This window comes from Dromaius novaehollandiae, chromosome 2 (assembly GCF_036370855.1).
Source record: "Dromaius novaehollandiae isolate bDroNov1 chromosome 2, bDroNov1.hap1, whole genome shotgun sequence".
Classification (NCBI taxonomy): Eukaryota; Metazoa; Chordata; class Aves; order Casuariiformes; family Dromaiidae; genus Dromaius; species Dromaius novaehollandiae.
In genome coordinates, this window is record NC_088099.1 from 118,696,954 (window position 1) to 118,721,415 (window position 24,462).

At 38.2% G+C, this 24,462-nt stretch overlaps 1 protein-coding gene across 1 annotated transcript; it reads right to left on the reverse strand.

The window, feature by feature from the left end:
* Window positions 1-2,382: 2,382 nt before the first annotated feature.
* Window positions 2,383-24,462, reverse strand: USP14 (ubiquitin specific peptidase 14). Its single transcript, XM_026122854.2, has 16 exons — window positions 24,232-24,462; window positions 21,491-21,636; window positions 20,803-20,835; window positions 18,780-18,884; window positions 17,229-17,332; window positions 15,059-15,117; window positions 13,045-13,175; window positions 12,622-12,702; window positions 11,766-11,845; window positions 10,144-10,258; window positions 8,662-8,727; window positions 8,243-8,335; window positions 7,134-7,262; window positions 5,154-5,214; window positions 3,233-3,340; window positions 2,383-3,100 (listed from the first exon to the last, which is right to left on the reverse strand). The coding sequence occupies exons 1-16, from the start codon at window positions 24,245-24,247 to the stop codon at window positions 2,949-2,951; spliced, it is 1,479 nt and encodes a 492-aa protein (XP_025978639.1). The 5' UTR covers window positions 24,248-24,462; the 3' UTR covers window positions 2,383-2,948.

The following is a 24,462-nucleotide window of genomic DNA, read 5'->3' on the forward strand; positions in this document are numbered from 1 at the left end:
TGCAAAAATGTTTCTACAGAGAGCAAGATTGACTAGATCGTGTACATCCACAGCTCTTCAAAGCAATATGCAATCTGCTTTTAGTTTAAGCATTGACTACCGAGGTTTGAGACTTTCACGTACAATAGAAGCATATAGCTGCAGTGCCATATGTTACATCAGTTTTTTTGTGTGTGTGTGTGTGTGTGTGTGTGTGTTTTTTTTTTTTTTTAACTAGCTAAAAACTGGTGTTAGAGCACAGGTCTGATGAGTCCAAGACTGTTTCTCACTTTTAAATCTGAAGGTCTGGCTCATTTTAGTGGTGGTGTTAGCCAGACTTGGAGCACTAGGAAAAATGATGTGGAAAAATGATTGCTGAATTTCACAAGCAGGTTGCTGGGGAATGTTGTGTGCTGGCAAGATGATTCCCATCTTTTTTTAGGGAGGTCATAGCTCTTATCACAGCTTTTGAGAGGTAGAAGGTACACAAAGATGTCAATTGATTAAGGGTCCTGGGCATATCATTCAGGTGTGGGGATGACTAACAAAAAGCTGGTCTGAGAAGAGGCTGGATTTCTGCACTTGGAACTGCAGCCTCCTATGGAATCAGAGCAATAGCATGGTATTAATATTTGCAATTTCTACTTGAAGGGGGAGGGGGGAGTGAGAACCCTATTCCATTACTGATGTAAAATGAATGTTGCCTTCTTGATGCTGAGAAAACTGGGGATTAGGCAGGCTACAAGAGGAAGCGAATGAGGGAATGTGTGTCTCGTGGTTGATGTTCTTGATTCTTCAGGTGTGAACTGTAATCTCAGCACTCTGATGTCCAAGACAAGAGATCTTGGCACTCAGCTGTTGTCTGTTTTGGATTTGGTCCCTTTCTCTGACTTGGCAGCAGAGCAGCCTTGTGAGTATCACTTTTTTTTTTTACTGAGAAGTGCATCTGTCTTCTGCATCTGACAGTTTATTCAGTATAGTGTCATAAAGATGTGACTGCACTGGTCTGGCCCTCAAACAGAAGGATGGAAATAAGAGCCTCCAGGGGAGAGATACTGAATGTGAGTATCCCTACCACTGACTTATGCCCTGCTCCCTATGATACAGGTAAGAAGTGCAGTGTGATATACCTGGAAAAAAGTAAAATCCACTGGAAATTGAGATGACAGGATACATTGATCTAATAACTTATGCTTCTCCTAGAGAGTTTTTGGAGTCCGAGTAATTAATTTATTTAGAGTATCTTTTCCCAGTCAGACAACTTAAAGCACATTTTTGGATGGGATAAAGGCACACATCTCATAATTAGGGGGAAAAAAAGCAAAAAAAAAAAGGGAGATCAGGTACTTCTTGGGAAGGAAAAGTAATTAACTTTTTTTTTTTTTATAACCAGGCTATGACCAGTAATAAAGACCTGTTTATTTCATAGGGGTAGGTTATGCAGTTGGTACCACTTCCCTTTTCATAACAGTTGCTTAGAGCAGAAGGCTGAGCCAAAGCCTGGCAGCAGGTGTTTTTCAACTGCCTACAATAGGAGTTTTGAGAGCAAGCACTAATCATAGGGACACAGAGGGGAGAATGTAGTTCCACAAACCAGCAACTCCAGCCACGTGTTCTATCTGCCTTTCCTTCCTAACAGCAGGCAGAAGAAGTGTCTAAAAACAAAGAGGAACCTGTACCATTTGTGTGGTGTACACAGAAGTGGATTTAGTACTGCACTGGGGCTTCCTCAATGAGGTGGTAGTGAAACTTGCCTTTAAGCTTTTTTTTTTAAAAAAAAAAAATAAAAAACATCCTTAGGCCTTTCATCTGCTCACACTGGAAGCTGTGCTGTAATGGAGGCAGTACAATAATCATCCACAGAAATTATAAGATACAACAACTATTTGCGAAGTTCACGTCATCAAGTCACTGCCTCTAGAAGGGGAAAGCAAGCGAGGCACAGCTAAACTCACAGTACAGTCAATGCTAACGAAGATGCAACTTAAGCTATTTCATACGAATGTGGACTAACACTACTAGTGCAGCTCTCCCACAAGGGACCAGGACACTTGTTAGAAATCAAATCCCCTACGTGGAAGTTGAACTGAACTAGCTGTTCATGGCCTGGTGCTTTCTGTCTGTAGCTGAGATGCTTTTTTATTTTGGCCTCACCATTGCTCACATCTGCTATATTCCCATGGGGAAAAGAACAGAAATTACTGTAAGTGAATCTCAATTTTCCGGATTTAACCTACCATAATAGACTTCTGTATAGGAAAAGTGCCATGACAGGCAATTAAAAAAAAAAAACCATAGGGATTTAAGATCATTAGTAGCTGCCAACAGTATGCCACAACTGCTTTGAGACATACAGCTCAGTAGTGGCTAAGTAGTAAAGACAAACACATACTAACTACACTATCAAGACATGACCATTTTTTAATGGAGACACATTGTTATTGATCACAATTTATTTTAAAGTCATGAAATGCCAGCAACAGAACAGACTGAATCAGCAGGTCAGGCTGGACAAAATACTTGATTGTAGCCATGGTTGTTGGCTATGGGCAGCAGCACTGAGTTACGCAATGAGGCAACAGTTTTACTTCTACCTTCCTGACAAAACCGCCAGGAAAGGAGAGAATGGACAGCTACTGAACTGTGGTATAGACCATGCAAGAGTAACAAATGTGAGAATAGGTGTGTAATAAATACTTGATGACATTAGAGGGGAAGGGGGAAGGAGGCTCATTTAAAAAAAATTATCTTCTGCAAGACATTAAAGCTATTTTAAGTATTGTCACCACCACAGTGGGCAGTCCAGTCCAGCAGTGACTAATTGGTACATGGATCAGTTTTTAAACAATAACCTTCTTCACATGAAAAAGTCTGAACAAAGTATGTATCCACGTGCTAAAGCTCTGGGGTTAAAGTGATCAGTAATCAACATTTATTTCACACCTAGGCAGAATGACTAAAACTGAAGACTACTGTTCAGCTTCATCTTCAATTACTTCAATTCTGCGAGGCCCATAGAGTAGAACATAAGCTATATGCCAGTCTCCACCCCCAGATAACCGCAAAATATCTTCAGGTGTAACAATGCTGACTTTGTCATCATCAAATTTAATCCATTCATCTGCAAGACAGACAAGAGGATTATTAGCAATGTAGGCACATAAAACTGGAGTGTTTAACAGCCCCTTAAGCACCCTTTACAGCTAGGTTCTTTCTCTAAACACTGCTTTTTTGTTTAGTTGGGGTTTTTTACCTTGTTTCCTTTTAACCCACGACACATAATGCCCAGAAGAACTTGATCTGCCTTGATGCGTTAGCACTGCCTGCAGGTCATAATAGCCGCAATTATTAGAACCAGTATCTGAAGGAGGGGAAAAAAAAGAGTTAAGTAAGTCTTGCATGAAGTGTTTTAGCAGTTCTAACAGCATGCAGACCAAAGCTATATTAGACCTACTGCACTGCTGTAGGTGTGTAAACCCTCATTTACAGCATAATTTTAAGTCATTATGAACTAAAAGCAGTAGCTTTCAGCCATGCCCCCTAGAGGATACTGTGTATATAAATATATATATTGGGTGTAATACAAATACAGTAAGCCCAAAGCATTAAACAGATGATGTACAGCCAGTCACCGTAATACTTTTGGACTGACTTCCTGAGCACATGCTGTACAGCAATACTGCTGAGAATACCTGAATACACAGGTCAACCACCCTTCAGTTAGTTCAATTAGGCTATGTAGAGATAACCTAGAGAGTTAGGACACCCTACAGAATGGAAAAACTTGGCTAATTCAGACTGAAGGTACTAAGGGAGTTATAGTCCCTGCCGTGTCTTAGCTGCACTTCTCTGCACTCCAGCATATCTTATTTTCACTGTGCGCTTGAGCTAGTCAATGTTCCCCGTTGCCTCTAAGATGGTGCATTACACATCTGACAAAGCACTGAACTGTAACAATTTGGATAAACAGGATCTTCAAGATTATTTTTGCACAGTATCATCCATCCTCAGCACTGAACTCTGAAGAAAGAAGCTTTGTACTAAAGGAAGAGTAATGAGTTACTTGTTTTAAAACATCTTAGAAGCAGACTGAGCCCACTGAACTAACCTCAACAGCATATCACAGTTGAAAAGCAGATTTGTCTCATTTGTACACATTAGTTTTGGAAACTATTTTCACAGATGTTTTTCCAGTAAGCTAGTGAGTATTTCAAGAGTCCCACATCTCTTTTCATCATGAATTTGGACTGAAACATGGAAAAATGTTTCAGTATTACAGCATGATTATCAAAAAAGTATATAATATGTGGCATCACTCACTGTGGCAACTGTTTCAGAAATCTTAACTAGAGCTCGCATTGCAGCAAAAATCCCACTGATGTTTTCTGAGCACCAGATGAAAAGCACTTTTATTGAAGCTTTCAGAAAACTGATGAGACTTTTGCTCTTCAATCAACAGCTTGACAATACACCAAGCACACAAGTGAGGCAACTTGGGTGTGCTAACACAGATATGCCATAGTATCAAGTAGTCAAACAGGTGACCAGAGTTCACACTAACAGGAATTGTATAAGCTCAGGATTCATGTAAAGCCTGGTCATGTGCTGTGATCTACAAGCAGCTCAAGCTCAGCTGGTAACTGCCCCCTCCAGAACTGGGGAAGTTCTCCATTTTAATACCAAGCAACCTGAATATTCTACCACCGACATGGCTTCTCATCCTTGATCATAGCCATCCTCAAAAACAGAGCAAAAAAGTTGCAAGAACTTGCATAAATATACTCACTGCCTCAAAGGAACTTCTTATGGTTAGAACCCAGGATCCCAGTTCCCCAAATTCATTAGCCAATAACACCACAGCAATTAAAAAAGTCCTATTTATGTTTTTTGATTTCAGCTTTCTGCCACTGCCAAGGATGCTTACAACACAATTGCACGTAACATGCAAATGTCTTTTGATGTGCATATTTTCCACAATTTAAACTCATCCCACAGATGACAAGAATGTCTTTGACTACCTTAACAGCATTTAGACTTGCCTGATCTATCCAATCCTTACAGTTCTGTCAGTTTTTGAGGATGCATTCTCACAGGCATTAAAAAAAGAGGGGGGTTCTCAAAATATCCCTACCACAAGGTCCACTTAAGCAAGAGGTATACTTCCCAATACTCACCATCAGGAAAAGAAAATGGTTCATATTTAACTTCTTTCTGTGCACCATCACTTTTACTAGACTAGAAAAGAGAGTATGACAAATTAATGTAGAATAGTTTTGAAAAAGCTTTAGTACAGCCATATCAAATACCAACTCTACGTTCTTCTGAAGACATTTCTAAGCCTAGCCTTTTTGTTGTTCAACTTGAAACAGATTCCATTACAGTATTTCCAGCTGGACATCAAAAACCCTAATATAAACAAGATCACTTTTTAAAGCAAATATGTAACCATTTTAGCATATGTTACCCCGAGTGCTTACCCAGCACACTTACAGGTCTGGAACATCAAAAGGATCCTGCAATGGAAGGTTTTATTCCTTGTTAGGGACTGCCTAGCAGTAGAAGCAGCAACAACAAAATACAGGAGGCAGATTCTAAGTGCCAATACATTGTTTTAAAATAGCCCTCTCTCCACGCTTCTGTCTAAACGAGATGCAAGTCTTATCCAAATACTTAAATGAAACTGCCAAGAAATAGGACAGGAAAAAGGCTAGCAAACAATGGCTAAGAAAACCAAGTTTGAGTTTGTTTACTTTTTTCTTCATAAAGAAAAGGGCAGTCAATTTTATAACATGCAAGACAGGGCAGCAGATAAAACCACTTACAAAAAGGTTTAAACAGTATTGTCTTTCAGCTCACTAGTACATATATCCTGAATTTAATCAGTCAGACGAGTGGCAGTACCTTCCCCTTTCAAGTTGGTGAGCAGAGTATAGGTATACTCCACTGAAGCAGAAGTGACCTACCAGCAAGCAATAACGTTTGAAGAGATCGTTTTGTGTAATTCACAGAAAACTTCTGTGCATAACAGTGGTAGGCAGATGCCCTATGTTTGAATATACTTTGAAATAAAAATGTAAGTGATGTATTTGTATGATGACATTTTAACTCTTAAAATAAGGGGAAAAACAAATTTGTCCAAGGCAAGCTCTAATGTGCTGCCACTTTCTCATCCAGTCATACCAAGAATAAATATTGCATTCATGAAAATACATGAAATAGATCTAAGTTCAATACCAAGGGGTTGGAATGCTAATGGGAAAGCAATATATTTAAGGAAGCCACATTTGCTGTAGTCCTTATTGGTATTCCTGTGAAACCTGCATCTGTAACAAACTATTTAATTTTGATTTCTGAATGAAAAAATGTGTATGTATATCTATATAGATGCAGTATACAGAAAACAATAATTATAAATATTTATTTTATATATACATATTAACATATACAAAAGTGAACCATCCATACTTTCCCCCAAATACATTTGAATTCTTAGGTCTGAAAACTTTCAGAGCCTTCAGAGCAGGTTTTCCCACAAAAGACAATTTATTCCCCACAGATTTTTGGCAACCTGAAAAAGATCCCCAAGGTCTGCACACAGTAATGCTCTGCGCTGGTTTCTCTAGTAATATGACTACGAAGTACACAAGTAAACAATCATGCAAGCCAGCTGCATGGTTCTATACTCCTACTGCCCCTAGCACCAAGGCAGACCCACCAGCGATCTAGTCAGAGTTTCCTTGAACTTCAGTAAAAAGTATTTCAAGGAAGATAGTCAAAGTCACTATTTTTCAGGCAGAAAATTTAAACACTGATTGCAATCAACTGATATCTAAGCTTAGTGAATGTAAGCAAACTGGTTTCCAGTTGTTCAAGTATATCAACACATGAAACCAAAGACCATTTTAGACCATCAATAACCTTATTCAATTCACCAACATACAATTCTGATTAGAGCATGAAAGGGCTTGTACAGAGATCTCGCAGGGAACATGATAGAGGAATTAGATTATATTAACAGACACGCAGGAAAAAGTATGCAACATTGTAGCCCATAGCATCACTACATAAATTTGTTTAAAAGAATTTCAGGTGTACAACTCTTAATTGGAATACTACATTAATCAAAATGGTCAAGAAATTGTCAGGAGACTTACATTCTTTGGCTGTTGATTTACTTTTTTGTCTTCTAGGTCTTTGAATTTTGATCGATAGGAAACCATTTTTTCCTGAAGTTCTGGTGTACACAACTCATACACATCCAACATAAGAGGAAATTTAACATCCTGGGAATAAAAAAGCATAAAGGTTATTAGCATAATTGGTATTCCACCTTAAAGCATTATTCCACTGAAAGGCATGTCACCAAGTCCAATTAAATGCAACTAAATCATATTTATGAGAACTTGATATACTGAAGTGTATAAAATAACACTTGCTGCCAGTACTTAACTAAAGGCTACGGTATTTTTACAGAAGAATATCTAACTTGGCATAAAGAGAAACTATCTTAAATTGCTAGATTCAATATAAATATTTAGATTTTTTGAGTATCTGACATACTTTCATACTAGGGAAATATCTACACAGATCTAAAGAAAAAAATGCAGGCAGAATGACTGCATACATGCAAAAATGCCAACATAAGTTATTTGAACAGTCTTTTAAAATTGCTAAAATGCTTCACTCTCTATTCCCTTGCTTGTCTTTGTAAGGAACAGGCATCATCTACCATGAATCTCTCAGGGCAGCCTATGAGGTCTAGCGGACAGCCCAAAGGAAAGCAAAACTGAACATTTAGCTGCTTGCAACTAATTCTTGCACTTGCCAGTCAGAAAATGAGAATTAAAACAGTTAATACAGGAAGTGTTTATTAGCATAAACATTTTCTCATCAACTACAGAGCAGTTTAGGGACTGAAAACAAGGCCCTCTCCTTAATTAAATATTATCCTCTGAAAGACTGGTGGGGAGAAAAAAAAAATCCTATCAGCACTGGAGCAACTTAACTTCTCTCCCTCACCAAAAAACCCCTCAGAGTCTACTCTGGAAGCCTAGTTTGCCACACATCATCACAACTAGTAACAAAACTGTTTTGAACTCAAGCAAAGAAGCTGTACTGTTAATGTTTCTTAGAGTAATATAAAAGCAAACACTAAAGTGTAGATAACTTGAAAGTACTAGTCATGTAGCTCTAATTAAAAAAAAGAAACGATGAAAAGCATAAAGAAGGATTAAACTTTAATATGCAGTTAACTGTTACTCACCTTAAGAACTTTGGCATTCACAGATTCTTTCTCTTTGTAAAAAAATCTAACCATCTGAATAGTCAGATACGCCGGCAAGCGACTAATCTTAGACTAAAAAAAAAGTTTAGAAGAAGCTGTTACTTCAGATTTTCACACATCATTTATACCTTAAACACTGCTCATCCTAAACTACAGGCTATTCTTGGAATATATTTATACTCCAACATATAAGAATACAACAACTCCCATCTTGAAACTCCATACAGTAGTGTATTCAGAGAAATAAATTTCAACTTCTAATATTCAGTTTCTTGGTACTGAACATCTAAATACTTTACAAACATAAAATGTTGTTCCAGCAATGACTTTGTGCTTTGGGACAGAAAACCGAAAACAGTGAAAAGTAACATAAAAACAGCAGCAGCACAACCACTCACAGATTTTATATAGAGTGCGTTTCTCTGCAAGGTTGGAGAGAGTTTGGTGATTTCCTCTTGAAGACGCTATAAATAAATAAATAAAGATCTGTTTAACTATAAAGTGCACAGCTTAAAGAAAGGCACAGCATGGATAAAGAAACCACAAACTAAATCTTGTTCTGCCAATCTGTTCTGCCAATCTATTCTACCTGTTGCCATCACTCATTACATCATACTGAATTTTGGAATTCCTTGGCACAGACCACGCATGTTTATTTGTTCAGCTCCATGGTCATTCATGATCGCCAACAACGCTAACAAAGTTTCTCTCTGCAGAAAATTCAGAAAATTTTATTCTGCAAGAAAGCTGCATTTTGCAAATGAAGTATCTTTATTTACTTATAAATGTGTCATACCATGCTCGGGACACAAGTAAAGAAAAAAAGAACCACCTAAATTTTCTTGCAACAGCAATATTTGCACATTTCTTGATTCTCAGTCTTTTAGTTGGTTTTTGAAAAAGGAGACAGAGCAGTAAATAAGCAGACAGATGGTGATATTCTGCTGGTGAACTTCCAGGGACGTTTCCAAACTCAGAAAGACAGGCCTGGTTGTTACTGTTGTGACCCTCTCTTGCTACAGGCAATCCAGCACATGAATTCTGAAAGACATTTTTTGACCTGGAAGGGAGGTGTCTTTTTTCACAGTGTTTATAATTGGTTAGGATTACCTACTCTACTTCACTCTTCCTTCTAAATTCTGTTACTAGTAATAGATACAAAGATTATCTGAGCGCCATGCAAGTTGGTCCAGTCCTGTACAAACTAGAATACTGCTTCCATCTCTACTTTTGTACTAATACTCTGTAATAGGAGCTACAATGAAGTTTTTTGTAGTAACTGCTTTTCTTGCTACTTCAGATGCTCCAGAAAACCTCAAAATTGAGAAACGCATACAAAAAACACATACTACTTTAAGAAGTCCTATTCAAATAGTCAGTATAAAGATCATAATGTGTCCTGGAAAATTTAACACAAAAAAAAATCTGCAAAATTAAATTTAAGCTTATTTGTTTCAGCACCCGTATTTCTTAAGAACATAGCAATGAAAATGCCACCCTATTGTAAAACTGACTTTCAGACTTTTTTGGAACCAACTACAGCATGCTTAAATCACAGTACTGCTACAGTCTGGAGTGTAAGCCCACTGAACAAATAGCTTCTGTTAAAGTTAAAACCGCAGTAAACTGGCTTGCAGCTGGATAACTGCATAGGGAAGACCCTGTCAAGGTCCAAAGGAAAAAAAAATGCTCTGTTGAATTCTACTTTACATTAATACACAATTCATCTTCACTTCCATCTTCTTTGCAACACCCAAAAAAATCTTGAAAAAGATATGGAGTAAAGCTTGGAAAACAGATGCCTATTCCAAGTCAGAGATGGAAAAAAAAGCAGGTAATTTAGAATGTCAATTAAACAAAAAGAAGTTGTAATGGCTTACCAATTTTAGTCCTGTAAACAGATATTTCACTTCTTGATTGATAAAGCAACTAAGCTGAAGCTGATTCTCCTTTCCTTTAGTCACCTCTTCTTCTTCAGCTTCTGTACATTTCATGCTTCGCAAAATTAAGGAAAACCATCATGCACCAAGAGCTGAACTAATGCTCTAGGTAAAAGGATAGGCTGAACAGCACAGGAATTCAAGTAATATAACCCTGTCCTTGTGCATCAACAGTACTTTTATTTCTCTTGGTATAAAAACAAAGATTTGAAACACTGAACAGCCCTACCTTAGTAATATATCTGTTCTTGTATATCTAATAACGACTGGTAGCTGAGGCAGACGGCATACTAAGGTAAGTTCTTCAGTCAGCACTTAAGCTTGCAAAGCCTGCCTGGTTTTTGTCTTTCTGCAGGACACTGATGATACTACTTGGCTGCCAACATCAAACCTTAGGAGACCCCTGCAATATTACACTTAGTTGTTTATAATTACTAGTGTTCTAGTCCTGCTGCTGCCTAGACTTCCCATTTCTTCAGACTGTGCACAGCCTCCCTCCCCTGCTTTTCATCTGTCCTCTCCACTGAGGTCTGCTTTTTCAGTGTTTTATATTCATTCCTCCAGTCATTCCATTCATTTCCATACTTCTATCATCAATCCCTTTCTCTCAACCACTTACTTCTAATAAGATACTTTTCTGACTGCTCTGCATGCACCTGTTCTACAAATGTTGCCATTACCACATTTTTAGGGCTTGCAACATAACTTTTCTACCAAACTTCCTCCTGCCACTGGCCTAAAGCACCATTCCTCCTTCTCCGCTACTCATTCTGCTCTTCCCAACTATTTCATGGATCACAAACACCACAACACAGGGACAGAGAGGCAGGCCTTTACTCACCGTTACTACCACACTTTGAGATACACTACCTCATCTTAGGAAATGATTCCTTATTTTAAAAGGGCAAAGCCCAAGGGTAATTCTTTCTGAAAAGTGGTAGTCAGTTTAACGATGGCCAGGATTTTGAGGTGGAAGAAGGGGGAGAGAATAATGCTTGGGATGAGAGATGTGTACCATATGGTCACCTGCTCTTTGTTCTCTCTAAAGTACTTGAAAGTTGTCAGCTGAATTAATTTCTTACTCACCTAACTGTGTGCAGCTAATTTATTTCTTAAGAACTCGATCTTTCGTCAAGCCATCCTTCATCCACATTCTGGCATGTTGCTAAGCATATCAGCAACACTTCCGTAAGTAGCCAAAGAAAGGCTATTTAGGAAGACATTTACTTTTATTTGGATAAGCTGCAAACTGTCTCAGCACCCCTGAAGCAGGTAACTGCAAATCTTCTCTGGGGAGGAAACCTGGCATTTAAACTCAGTATTTTTCTTGATGTAAATTTCCATTACCATTCCTCCTCCCCACATCTTCCTCTCTCTCAAAGTATACCTGATCGTAATTTTAACTTTTGTTTACACCTGCAATACATCATCCCCCCTCTTCCCTGACAAGCACCTTTATTTTCTATGTTATTTTGGATGATGCTTTTCATTCTCCTGGCACTCAACTCCTAAAGTACCAAATCATTATCATTCTTTGTGTCTTGCCTTAGTTTTTAGGATACGCTGTTTCAAATTCAATGCTGAAGAACTGATCAATTAAACTTTTCTTTTTAGAAGCTGCTGCTGTAGCTCCAGAGTCTGTCTGTAAAACAAATTCTCTTATGCTGTAACTTTAAATAGCACATAAGAACAGTCTTCACACATAAAAAAGGATTTAATTCTTAAAATTCTTCAATTCTTCTAAAAGTGAAATCCTTCACCTTTATATATTTACATTTTCTCCTAGTTAATCTCCCCACACAGCATTTTAAAACAATGTATTTACAGCACTGTTGTTAAAGCTATTTCAAAGCATATTAGCAAGTGAGATTTCAATCAAAAAATTTTCTCCACCCCCCGCCACAAGGTTAGACTGCTCTAAACTTTAAGACAGATTTATCAGATCTCTGCCACTACCAAAACTCTCCAGATAACAGCTTAGAGAAAGAAGAGATTCAGTCTGGTAAAGTCTTGGAAGAACTTAAAGGAGTTTCTTATTAGGTTGATTACATTAGTTCTATGTTTAAAACAGCATTCATGTAGCTAAGAGTGCTGTAGCACAAGGATGCTTTTTCAGAAACAAGTTCTGATGTGCTAAAGTTGCAGGTTATCAGGGCCAGCTGCTGCATGTTCAGAGTCACCACTAGCCTCGTCCAAAACATGCCATGCAAGGCCCAGAGAGACAGTCTTCCTACGGCACATTCCAGAGCATAACTCACACAGTACAGGTAGCACTACGCTACAGGAAGCGGTTTCACTTACTGGACTACAGAGACATCGTAAATAACTCAGAAAACTGATTACCCTAACAAACATATAGGTGCTTCACGAGTATGGTATTGTGAATCTTAACTCTGGTTAGAGTAAGTCTACAATTACCTCCATAACTGTATCACCTTCTATGCCTTCCAGTTTCTGCTGTAGTACCCTCATCATCTGTACCCAGCATTCATTGGCATCCTAGGAAGGAAAAAGGACATTAAATTTGACTTCTGGTGTTATGATTTAAAAAGTAATATTAAAAGCATCAATGTTCACATTGTAAAACCAAATGTAAAATGCAAAGATTCCTTAACTAAGAATCCCTTCCTATTCCAACACACCTTTTTAAATTTGGCACTTGAGACTACATTCAACTTTTCTACACAATACAAAAGCAAATACATCTCTGGGATAAAAAGAATTGTTTACTTTCACAAGGGGAAGAAGTTTTTAACATACTCCTGCCCTCACTTTCCAATGTACTCTTTTCAATGTTTCATACTTTATTTTCAAACCATAAATTAAGTGAGCAACCTTTACCTGTTGAAGGTACTGGCCTTGATCACCTTTCTCTGCAAACTGGGGGAAGGCCATATGTAAGAACTGCAGGAGAATGATAGGCGGGATACTGGAGGAAGTTTTATCCATGGAATCAAACAAGTCTCTAAGAGCTTAAAGAAAAAGTAAGTGAATGTTTTGAGAAGTGGAAAAATAATTAAAACATGGCAGGAATTTTTTTAGAAAAGAATAGTAAGATGGCAGCAACATTCAAAGATTGAACATTTAACATTGTCAAATGCGATCTTTCCACAATAGGGCTAAATTTGCCAGGTGGCATAACAGGTGCACCTAAAATCTCATTTGTGAGCATAACTTTGCAAGCATAAAGATGACAATTCTGAGAGTTTGGCACATAGTGCCTTGTCTTTCCTGGCTGCTAACAGAAAAACATTTTTTGAGGTCTTATGATTTCATGTGAAACACATCTGAGGAACAGTATTTTCACAATGGGACTACACCTAGAAAAAACAGAAGGCATTCACAATCTATCCTCTAGAGCAACTTAAGTTTTACCTACTGCTGGAAAAATCTTTCATTTTTCTCAACTAAAGTCTGTAGACAATACTCATGCTTAATTTAACACCCAGGAAAACAAGTATGTGTATGCATACATGCAGACAGTTCATAACTATGTGCAATTCAATGAATGCTACTGATTGCATGACAACACACATGGCTTTCTCTCTAGCCCCAGACATACTACTACATGTCTTATCTACTTATGTTACAGCATTTTAAATTCACAAACCACTTCAGAGACATCTGCTAACCCTCACAATAACCCTGTGAGGTAGGCAATGGTCTGCATGGTCACTCATTTACAAGTGGAGACACTAATGAATGAAACTCTTGAACTAGTGAATACACGGAAGACTGCAAGGAACCAAGGTCCGTTTCTTCCTCTCCTTATGATATATCTTCAACACTGAAGAGGGACAACTGATATGACACAGCAATTAAAAAGTGCCATAAGTGTCATGCAGGAGTTCTTGATCAGCTCAGCACCAAAGGGTTAACTAAGACTCTCAGTTCTTAAACCATTAGGACTCCTAAGAAGCAGAGCTGTCACCTTAAAAAGAAAATAAGGGACACAAAGTAAAGGCAGTGGAAAGGGGAGGGGCAGGCATGGTTGTATAGAGTAACCATTGAACTTACCACCCCAAAATTCGATCAGCAGGCATACCCACAAACTGGACCTTTCCTTCCTTATATTGTTTTGTTTTTCCTTAAATGGACTGGTAGAAATCCCAGTGTCCTGGCCCAGCATCTTAGTGGGGCAATGAAATAGAGTAAAAAAAGAAAAAGTGGACAAGTAGTACCCTTGCTCAAGTGTAAGGGGTCTAACTAGAATTCTAGTTAGAGCTTGGAAATATGGGGCCATCATGAGCTCCCACATTGTGGGCACCCAGATCACCACAACAAAGAGTAGCTTTCCTTTTGAAGATACTACTTTCTTTTCTATTTATGAAATCTGAGTCTTTAGGGTAAAGGCGAAGACCAGTGATAAAGCATCAGCTATCACCTTAATAATGCTCAGCCAAATAAAATATATTAAAAAATATCAGTGAATGCGTATTCCAGGAGTATGGTGTTAGCTCATCATTAAGTGAAACAACAAACTGTCACTAAAATATTTCTAAATAAAACAAACATACCAAGGAACGGAGGAGTCTGCTTTAGAAAATTCCGATTACTTTATGCCTATGTGCAAAGCACTAAGAGACGTAGATGTAAAGCATTCATATCTATGTCACACTTGAACATATTCTTCCCTAGCATGCAGCTAGGCAATATGCAGAGAAGTATGCTTCGCAGTCATGGTCAGTCTAACTCTTAAAGGCATTAGTAACAGAGTAAAATGAGTCCTCCAGTGCTAGCAGATCTGAAATTCCTAAGACATATGCACTAAAGAAACATACACAGAGCTTTGACTACAATTTTCATCTCCAATTAGCAGGAAATTACACACTAGCCTAAAACCCTCAACACCAACCTGCAGTAATGTATTGAGCAGAGGCCATTTCTCCTGAAGCTCTTAAGGCACCACCATACCTAAAAGAGATGAAAAATACCTCCCATGCAATTAAACTAAATCATGAACAGCAATCTGTTTTTAAACCATAAAGAAAAGAGGCAGCTAGATTAAAAAAAAAAAGTAGCAGATGAAATCAATCACCACTGAAGTAACTGAAGACGATGTGTACTCATACTCACACCAAAATATCAGTTCTTCCACAAATACTGCATGGAAGCAAAGAAAAACTGGCTTTCTTGGGATGGTAAATAACATGCAAACTGAGAAGCCTGGCAAGTATGCATCAGTGTTGCTTCCCGACCCATTTGCCCCAAAGACACAACCTATCTATAAAGAAACTGAGAAAAAGTCTGAAAAAAAAGCTAACCCATTTCTGAAACATCTGCCACAAGCTCTTCAAAGAGACAGAGAAAACGCATTCAAGGATAGATTATGGACAAAATACAAAGAAAGAGGGCAGTCATCCACTCACCACAGCAGAAGCAAAACAGGGAGAGGTGAGATATTGCCCACTCATATTACTAGATCTTACCACTCCTTCTCAAATGGTTTCTTTAACACCTGCATGAGGAACAGATGGCTTTCTCAAAGCCTTCAAGCAAAAGGAGGATCTCATGCTTGCTTTAATCTCAGACTGAATGCTAAAAAAAAGTTTTAGTTTTTTTAGTTTATTAAGTTCAGTTTATCCCATTTATGGCTGGAAGATGAGCAGGAAACTTTCCTCCTCTCACACTACCAAAAGGGGAATACCTCTGGAGAGAGTAACAGAACAGCTGATGAGAAATAAAAATAATAGTAAGCTTCGCCATTTAAGTCCATTCACCTCTCTACCACTGCCATACACCTTCTTAAGCAGGGAAGGCCAAATAAAGGCTGAATCTTTAGTGGAAAATAGAGTAGCTGCTTGGGAGTCTGCCTTCCCACAGACAAAAAGGCCACATCTTGTATTGCAGTCTGCCAGTTTTATATGGTACATTTTGACATTTGGCATGTTTGTAAAATAAGTTTGTAAAATACTTTGATTCAGTGCAATAACTTAAGAGCCCTTTAAGTAGAAATATACAGATTTTCCTAAAATGACAACACTGAAAAACAACAAAAAAGAGCTTTAAAATACAAAGTTTCAGTATTCTACAAATGGTTCTCCATGCTGATAAACCTGTGTTAGCAGAGTTAAAGTAATCAAGGATCATTTGCTAACAGAATGAAGAAAAATTTATAAGTGAAGTACTTCAATAACTAGTGTTTACAATATCCAGAAAATCCATTTGGATAACAAAGCATCAAAAAAGCAGCGAAGATGCTTAGATGAGTGAAGCTAACCATGAGTAATGCCTGCAATGCTCTACCTAGTCCTCACAATTTTTAAAATACTGATGGTTCTCTCATTATGATTCACCTGGAGAACAACTTCAGGCCCATACTTTCATGCACTTTTTTCTTCCTCTGATCTTTATACATTTAGTACAGGTTTCTCATGGATTGCTCAAAAAAGATTATTTCCACCTTTCAGTCCAGAATAAGAAAACAAAAAAAAATTAGAAAAAATATTCTATGATCAGACCTAATTAAACAGATTCTTATCAGTGTCTCTTCTGTTCCTTACACATCCACAGCACCTCCAGCTTCTTCCAGTTCTCTGCTACAGAAATACGTACGGTTCCTTCCCTATCTCCAACTACAAGATGTCCATCACCTTAGAATTTCATAGCTGAAAACAAGTTATGCAACAAAGCTATGGAAAAAAAAAATTCTTCAAAGGAATAGCACTCTTGTACAGTACTTTCTGTAGAAAATCCTACGAACTAGTGCCAGAAAACAGGGTTACAAATTCAGTAGCCTGTTTAAGTATTTTAAACAAGTCTTGATAGGAATTAATTTTTAAACTACATCTCTCTACTAAAATATAGTTCCAACAAATATATATAGTCTTAAGTTTTAAAAAAAGACTAGATTATCACAGCCATAGGATAAACTTTGATGGAGTGTTATGTTAAATCTGTAATAGATACACTGAATAACAGATTGTTATGTTAAACCATAGCAATATAAAGATGACTACTGCACAAAATGTCTATTTCACAAGCTAAAGAAAACATTTTAGTCATATTTTTATACTGAATCGTACCTTTTAAGGGCCTCTTTCACTTCTGGCACAGAGCGGATACACTGAACTGTAGCATTCATGTAGCAAGTGTTGCCAAGGTTTGTCAATCCGCATGGTAATTCCATCTACCAAAAAAATTTACAAGGGTGCTTGAAGGTCTGAGAGATGTGTAACCATTTTTGTGTAAGTACCATAATTTGACATCAACCTGTCAGAAAAGAAATGATCTGAGATGCCCAAAACCTGGCATATTCCATCAAACTTTATTTTATGAAGCTTTTCAGATCTATTTTTTGATTAGTTTAATTTCACCATTCAGTGCTTTTAAAGGACATTCAGGAATGCAAATGCTCTGTATTATTTCTGTGCATGTTTAGTTTAATGAGCATATTCTTCAAGCAGGCAGTCATTCAGAAAGTTCAATTATAATCTCATTCAAGTTTTGACCTTAAGATGAAGTTTTACGTGAAATTTCCACATGAATACATTTGTATGCAACACTGATGTTTTAATTAAAATCAGTTTTCAGAAGAACTCTGAATGGGATGAAGTTGATAGTTAGAAACAAAAAGCATTATGTTTCACTTTTCTCCAAAAGTTAGCAACAGATCAATTATCTTTTTGGACAGCTTGTGGATTGCTGAGATTTCGACAAGTGTGAAGGCCAAATAATAATTAAACTAACCAGTTTCAGAAACAACTATAAATCACAATATAATAGCACAGTTTTTTTTTTTTTTTGGTAAAAACCCACATATTTGAGTATTTGTCAGTTATAAAAAACTGTTTAATGAAGCTGAAGTAGGACAGCATACAATACCACTCAGTTTTACAAATGGAGAACTAATTTAGCTGTGTACCCCATTTTTAATGCATATATTCAGTACAGACACTTAAATTCAACATATCAAGTTTGAATCAGAGAAATGCAGTGTGACTTTTTCAAAATGTTATCTGACACTGAATTATCTCCTGTGTTTGCCTCACAGTTAACTCAGTCTGCATAAAAGATTTGTCTCAAAATACATGAATACCCCTCTGCTGCTGCTGCCACAGAAAGCATTAAATGTTGAAGTAAATAACCAGTCCTAAGCTGCTGATCCATTTTCATACAGACATGTGTAAAAGAACTATTGCTCTGCATGCAAAACAAAAACAAAAATCCCTATCCCAAGCCAGCCCTAGTTTCCCTTCACAGCTGTAGATGAGCCAGGAAACAATTTTGCACATCTAAGAGCTCCTATTCAGGCAGAGTTCAGGATATTAATATACAGCCAGGGCAATAAAAGTTTGTCTTTGAAAGCATTAGCAATGCCATTTTTATTTTAGATAATTTACTAAGCTGTCTGCTCAAGAAAAAAAAGTATTAGTTATATAAGTTAAATTCCAGACTTTTCATCACTGCTAGCAATTGGGTCGTCAGTGTGAATTTGTTTTTGTTTGAGAAACTATAAATGCTAAACAAACATTAGTTTTAAAATCAACTCTTAAGCAAGTGCAAGTATTTACAAGTATTTAAAAATCTGATGTTATTCAAAGGTTTACAAGAGACCAAAGTTAGAATATGCTTACAGCTGAAGCTAACTGTTCCTCGGTCATGTCTTCTACAAAGACAGGTCGAGAAACTGGCTCTTCTGGAAGTGCATCTGCAGAACCCACCATTAATAAGGTCATCCCCTGGAAACACAGTAAAAATAGTGATTAATATTTAAGGACAATTGTTTCCTTAAAAATAACTAAATAAATCTATAACACAGTTCAGGTATTTCCCCAGAGACAGGCAATATCCTTCTCTCAAGTTTTTCAAAATTGATATTGCACTGCTGTTCAAGACTACATCTTGCTAAAAAAACAAAGAAAGAAGACAACAATCCGTCAATCTGTCTTAAAATAAAGCTACAACTTTCTCAAATAAAAAGTACTTAACAAAAACATAGTATTATCTTTGTTAGATGTTTCCATTGATTCTGGTCAGCTTGCCACTAGCTGACAACATTTCCAATCGTGAATAATTTAACAATCAAATATCCTGCTGCAAAGTTTTCAGGAAGGCTCCCTTCCTGACAGACCATTAGGGATCAACTATCTTAGAGATTCCAGTGCAAACACTCTTCCTTCCCACTTAAAAGATACCTTGGAACAAAGGATAATTGAGCAGCTACCTTCCAATCTGAAAAAAGTTGCAATCTTTGAGATTCTCAATCAACAGAAGTTTCAAGTCATCAAATTCAGAATTCTATGCGTAACAAAAAAAACCCCTCATTTTTGGCCAAAGATCTAGGGAAATGTTTCAGGTGATTATTGGTGAAAGTAGGACCACAGCTCTGAATCTAGAATTGCTTTTTCATTTGAAAAGCAAGTGGGAAAGGGAAGTACCATCCTTTGGTCTACCAAGTTCTGGGAACATGAAACTAAACAAACAATAAAAAATACAAAAAATAACCAAAATGGCTAAGTCAGTTTAGGTATGAGGTCAAGAAAACATTCAGAAAAAAAAAATTAGTCATGTTACCATGCTTCCTATAATAGCATAAGGAAAAGGAGTTTGTCAGCATTCAACAGGAGTACTTCTACACAGTAAGACCCATCAAAGGGGAAGAAAATACCTGGTGGTCCTGAAAAATACAATGCTAAGGAAGAGGGACCATCCAATAACAGAATGGAAACTGCTTTGACAACGCAAATAAAACCCCTAAAGCTGCATAAAACATTAAGACAACAAAGGCAGCTACTAGCATTACAGTATGCAGAAAAGGACAGGAATATCATGTACTGGGGTTTTTGCTGAATGATTCTGCTACAAGAGCTGCATATTGCTACTGGCCTCTAACAGACGCTGGGGAACTAATTACAAGGTTAAGAGTCACACAACCTAGCTCAATTTGCTCTAATAAGAACTGAAGTAAAACCTGTACCAAGCAGAGTTACGAGATTTCTGCATTAACAAAAATGACCCCCCCAAAAAAATCTTTGTGGTTCCCAGTTACAATACTACAAAGGTAAGAAACACAAATACATTCATTTTTTGTTTTCTTTTTGAACTATTCAAGGGTATGAATAAATAACCATCACTAACGGCACTGTTTTTAAATAAACCTATTTAACATGGAAGAGAGAATTTCAGCGGGCTGACACGAAAGGCAACGGGCAGAGTTGTACTTTCCAACGTTCCTAATGCAATGGTTTTCCATGCTGAGGGAGTACAAGTGCAACGGATCACAGAGAGTGCCCAAGTTCACAAGCTCTCTCTAAATAACATCTCTGGCTATTATGGTCATGGACAGACTGCACAGATGGACTGCTGTTTTGATCCAGCACAGTAATTCTTCTAAGTAAGAAAAATATACTCCAAGTACTTCAGGAAGATGTTGCAATTGCTCCACAGATGCAAGAAAAATTCTTACAAATCAATGGTGAGGACTTCATAAGAATGCTTAGGTATGACAACCATACTCTAAAATTATTTTTCATTGAGGTCTTGACTTCTAAAAAATAACTACTAACTCAAACAGAAACAGCAAAAATTTCACATTCTCTTTTAAATCCCCAAATAAAAATCAAACTGGTAAAATTTAGTTATTCCTCAAAAACTTACATTCTTTATTTTTATGTTCCCCCAGTCATCATCCTGTATTTGAAGTGAAATAAAAGACAAATTAGTTTTCTTACAGGAAAAAGCAAGTATTTTCATTAACATTAACCACATATTTCTAAATATACGATCGTGTTTCATTCAAGACTCCACAATATTGAATTATGAACATATTATGAAGTCCTGTCTGACAAAATGGAACCAAGTCACCTTTTCAAGAAGGTTCTTCGCTTACTGTCTAACACTGCTTAGATATAAACAACTTTTTTGTAGGAAAGTTGCCCGTATTCCATTATACTGAGATAAGTCTCCAGCAAAGAAATGCCAGAGAACTGTCGTGTCTGCTTTGTTTTCACTGGCCCGCAACACAGAAATTCTTCTTAAACAAGCTAAAAAAGGTTGCACTCAGATTCTGAACATTAAAAACAAAACAGAAACACCAAGCAGAGTAAAGTTTGGTACAAAATAGCAAAAAAGAGTTTTAAAATAGCAGCCTATATCTCCCAATCATTTATCAACACACTTTTGCCAGTACTTTCTCGTAGCAAGCAATAGATCATACAGAATTCTTTCTGAAAAATGGCAGTCAGTTTAATACGTATCATGAAAGATCACCTAGAGAAACATTCTGAATTACTGTTACTGTTAACTATATTATAGTTAGAAATAATACATAAGCATGGGTTTCTACCTTTAGAGTTCCTCCTTTAACCATAACCTTCTGTCTAGCTGGCTGAACTCCAGTCAGTGCAAACAACTGAGCTTTGAAGACCATTGGAGGTTCATCAGTGTTAAGCTCCACACCATCGAATTTCTCTTTCCCCCATTTCACGTTGACTGCAAACAAAGTAGTTTGAAACTAGATTATTTCCTAACACACAAAAAGGTAAATCCTAAGACTAAATGAGTATTTTAAATTCTACTTTTATATCATTCAATATTTCATTCTCAAACTTGTCAATAATCAACTTAAGGTGCACCTTTATGGTAAAGTGTCTCAGCCATCAGAATTTATTTTTTCCAAAGCAACATATATACTGAGAAACCACTCTGCAAACAATAATTGCATGAAACAGAAGCGTTTAGTAAAACATTTAGTAAAAGCATTTAGTAAAACAGTAGCATTCTTTACGTAAATCTTCACAAAAGCAGTTAGATAGTTAACTTTCACAATCTCTTGGTACTGCTAACTGCAACCAAATTTCTGAAGCAAATTTAGTTGTATGCTTTCAGTTAAGTTTTCCATAGCATTTCCATTCCGCTTCAATGCCAAACTGTACCATGTTCTTAAGAGGCAAAGTTACTGTTTGATAGCTGTAGTTGTACCTTCATGTAAACAATACCAGTAGCCACATGACATGTTAAACATGCATCAAGAGAGGCTGCATAAAATCAAATACCTTCTGCTTTGTTTTAATGGAATGTTAACCTTACAGTGCCCTCTATAAAACAGTCACTATTACATTCTTTAGTTTTGATGCTGTTCACACAAATAATGTGGTTTATTAAAGTTGCATACAAAGATGGACAATCAGCTGCCACAGGTTTCAGCTCCAAAAGCCCTTACCCCCAGTAAGGGCGCAGGGCTGGAATTAGGAACTCAAACAAAATTTGGTCATACGAGTGTGCCTCTCAAGGCTGGAAAGAGGCATCACCAGCAGAAACGTTAGGCAGAATGACACAAAGGTATATTAACTTCACTTTGGTAAATCTATTACTAACCAAGAGCAGACAAAAAATTCTAGGATAAATAGCATGTTTTTAAGCAACAGTTTATAAGTCTTCAACCACTTCCAATCATTTTCAAATGTTCAAAAGGCTACTTTAGCCAGCTGCAGCTTTGCTGAAAATCTGCAAAATATAGCACACAGAAATACCCTGCTCAAGTGCACTGTAAGTGGTTGAAACACCATGCTTTGAGAAAGTCATATGCTTCCTCCTGCCTGTACTTATGTTTTAGGCAAATCTATTGTGGCAACTCTATTTTTTTCCCCCCACAAAGAATTCTTAGAAGGTGTGATTACAAAAAATTTCCAGAAAGGTTAATATTTCAGGTGTACACAGTACTTAGGAAGGGAAATAAGGAAGAATAACCAAGATTTAGTCTAAATTATTAGCCTGCATAACAGCTCAAACTATTGGCATTTCAGTATTTCTATCAGAAAGTCCCTTTTAATTTGCCTGACCTTTTTTTAAAATGCTTTAAAACATATTTATTATTTTGCATTTTTAGTATCTACCAAGCACAGGTCCTTTCCCATTTCCTTGGGAGACAACCCACTCAGTCCCTGAACAAGTCTGCTGCACACATTTAAGTCTTGCGTTTTTGAACAGTCATCCACCATCACTAAGTTAAATGCGCGGGAGAATAAGTGGTTTTTAATCTATACCATCACTGTTTCTGAAAACTCAGCACTCAGAGTAGATATGAGATGAGCATGAATGCCTTCATTTCAGAGATCACAACAGAAATATCGAGCAAAAGTTTCCAAAATAAAAGAGAACTGAGTTATTTGAAAACAACGGAAACTAAGAAAACAGACTGATACGTTTGCCACACTGAATGGAAAACACAGCTTATATAGATGTGCTAGGAGTCCAGGAAAAGCACTGTTTTGTTAGCATCAAGATCCCAGTTTGTCAACTACAATTCAAATGGCAGTGAAAGAGGGACACAAGTGAGTGCTGATGTCTTCTAAAATCTGTTCTTCATGTACTGAAATGCTACAAGAGGCCCGAGCTGCAAAACATGGACACACCAGTAACTGCTCCTAGAAGAGTCATTGGAGAGCGGGAGGCTTTCTCTTGCAGTCATCATTAGAAACTTCCGCTACTGGAAACAAGGGTGAGCGGGATGCAATGCAATTTTACAAAACTGGAATTTCTCTGGTTTTAACTAAGAAATAACAGCTTTAAAGGAGCAGAGGCAGATGAACCTCAATTTGGAGGAAGTGATGCAGAGGTACAGTTCATTTGACAGACAGCAGCACTCATCTTCGTGCAAAACAAAAATAAAGGCCAGCAGCGAGGCACAACGTACTACTCGCCCCACAGATACTCGCGCAGCTGCATCTTGTCGAAACGGCCCGTCTTGCCGCCGACAAAGCTTTCCAGCCCCCGCAGCGAGGCCACACGAACACTTCCCCCTCCCAAGACCGGGCTCTGCGTCCCAGGCGGGGCCCCGAAAACGGCTCTCGCCGCAGAGCCCGGCAAGGCAGCAAACCGGCGAGCGGAGCCTGACACGTGCTGAGCCCCGCACGGCTTCTTTCGGGGGGAGCAGGAAAAAAGCCTCTCCAGCGTTTTGGCCCCAGTGCCCCCCGGCGGGGCCCCCGCAAAGAGGCGGGAGGGGCCGCTTGCGCGGGGTGGGGGGGAGGGGGAAGCGCGTGCCTGCGCCAACGGCAGCGCCAGCGGCAGCGGGCGGGGCCGGCTCACCTGAGAAGAGCGGCATGGCGGAGGGCCGGGCGGCGCGTCCCGCGAGGTGCGGTGGTGCCGGGCGGGGGCGAGGTGCGCTAGCAGGGCGGGCGGGCGATGGCGGCGGCTCGGACGCGGCGCCCCCGCCCTCGGGGTCTCATTCAAACCGGCCCCTGAGGATGACGCTGCAAGCGGGGCCCGTTCGCCGGAAGCAGGGCGCGGTGCGCGCGCAGCACCGGAAGGGCGGGGCGG

What these genes read in the sequence shown, in the direction of transcription:
- USP14 (XM_026122854.2), bottom strand. An exon ending in AAGGCCAGTACCTTCAACAG is followed by an intron (nt 12,703 to 13,044) that starts GTAAAGGTTGCT and finishes TTTCCTTCCTAG; the next exon opens with GATGCCAATGAATGCTGGGT. An exon ending in ACCATTTTCTTTTCCTGATG is followed by an intron (nt 3,341 to 5,153) that starts GTGAGTATTGGG and finishes CCCCTCCTTCAG; the next exon opens with ATACTGGTTCTAATAATTGC.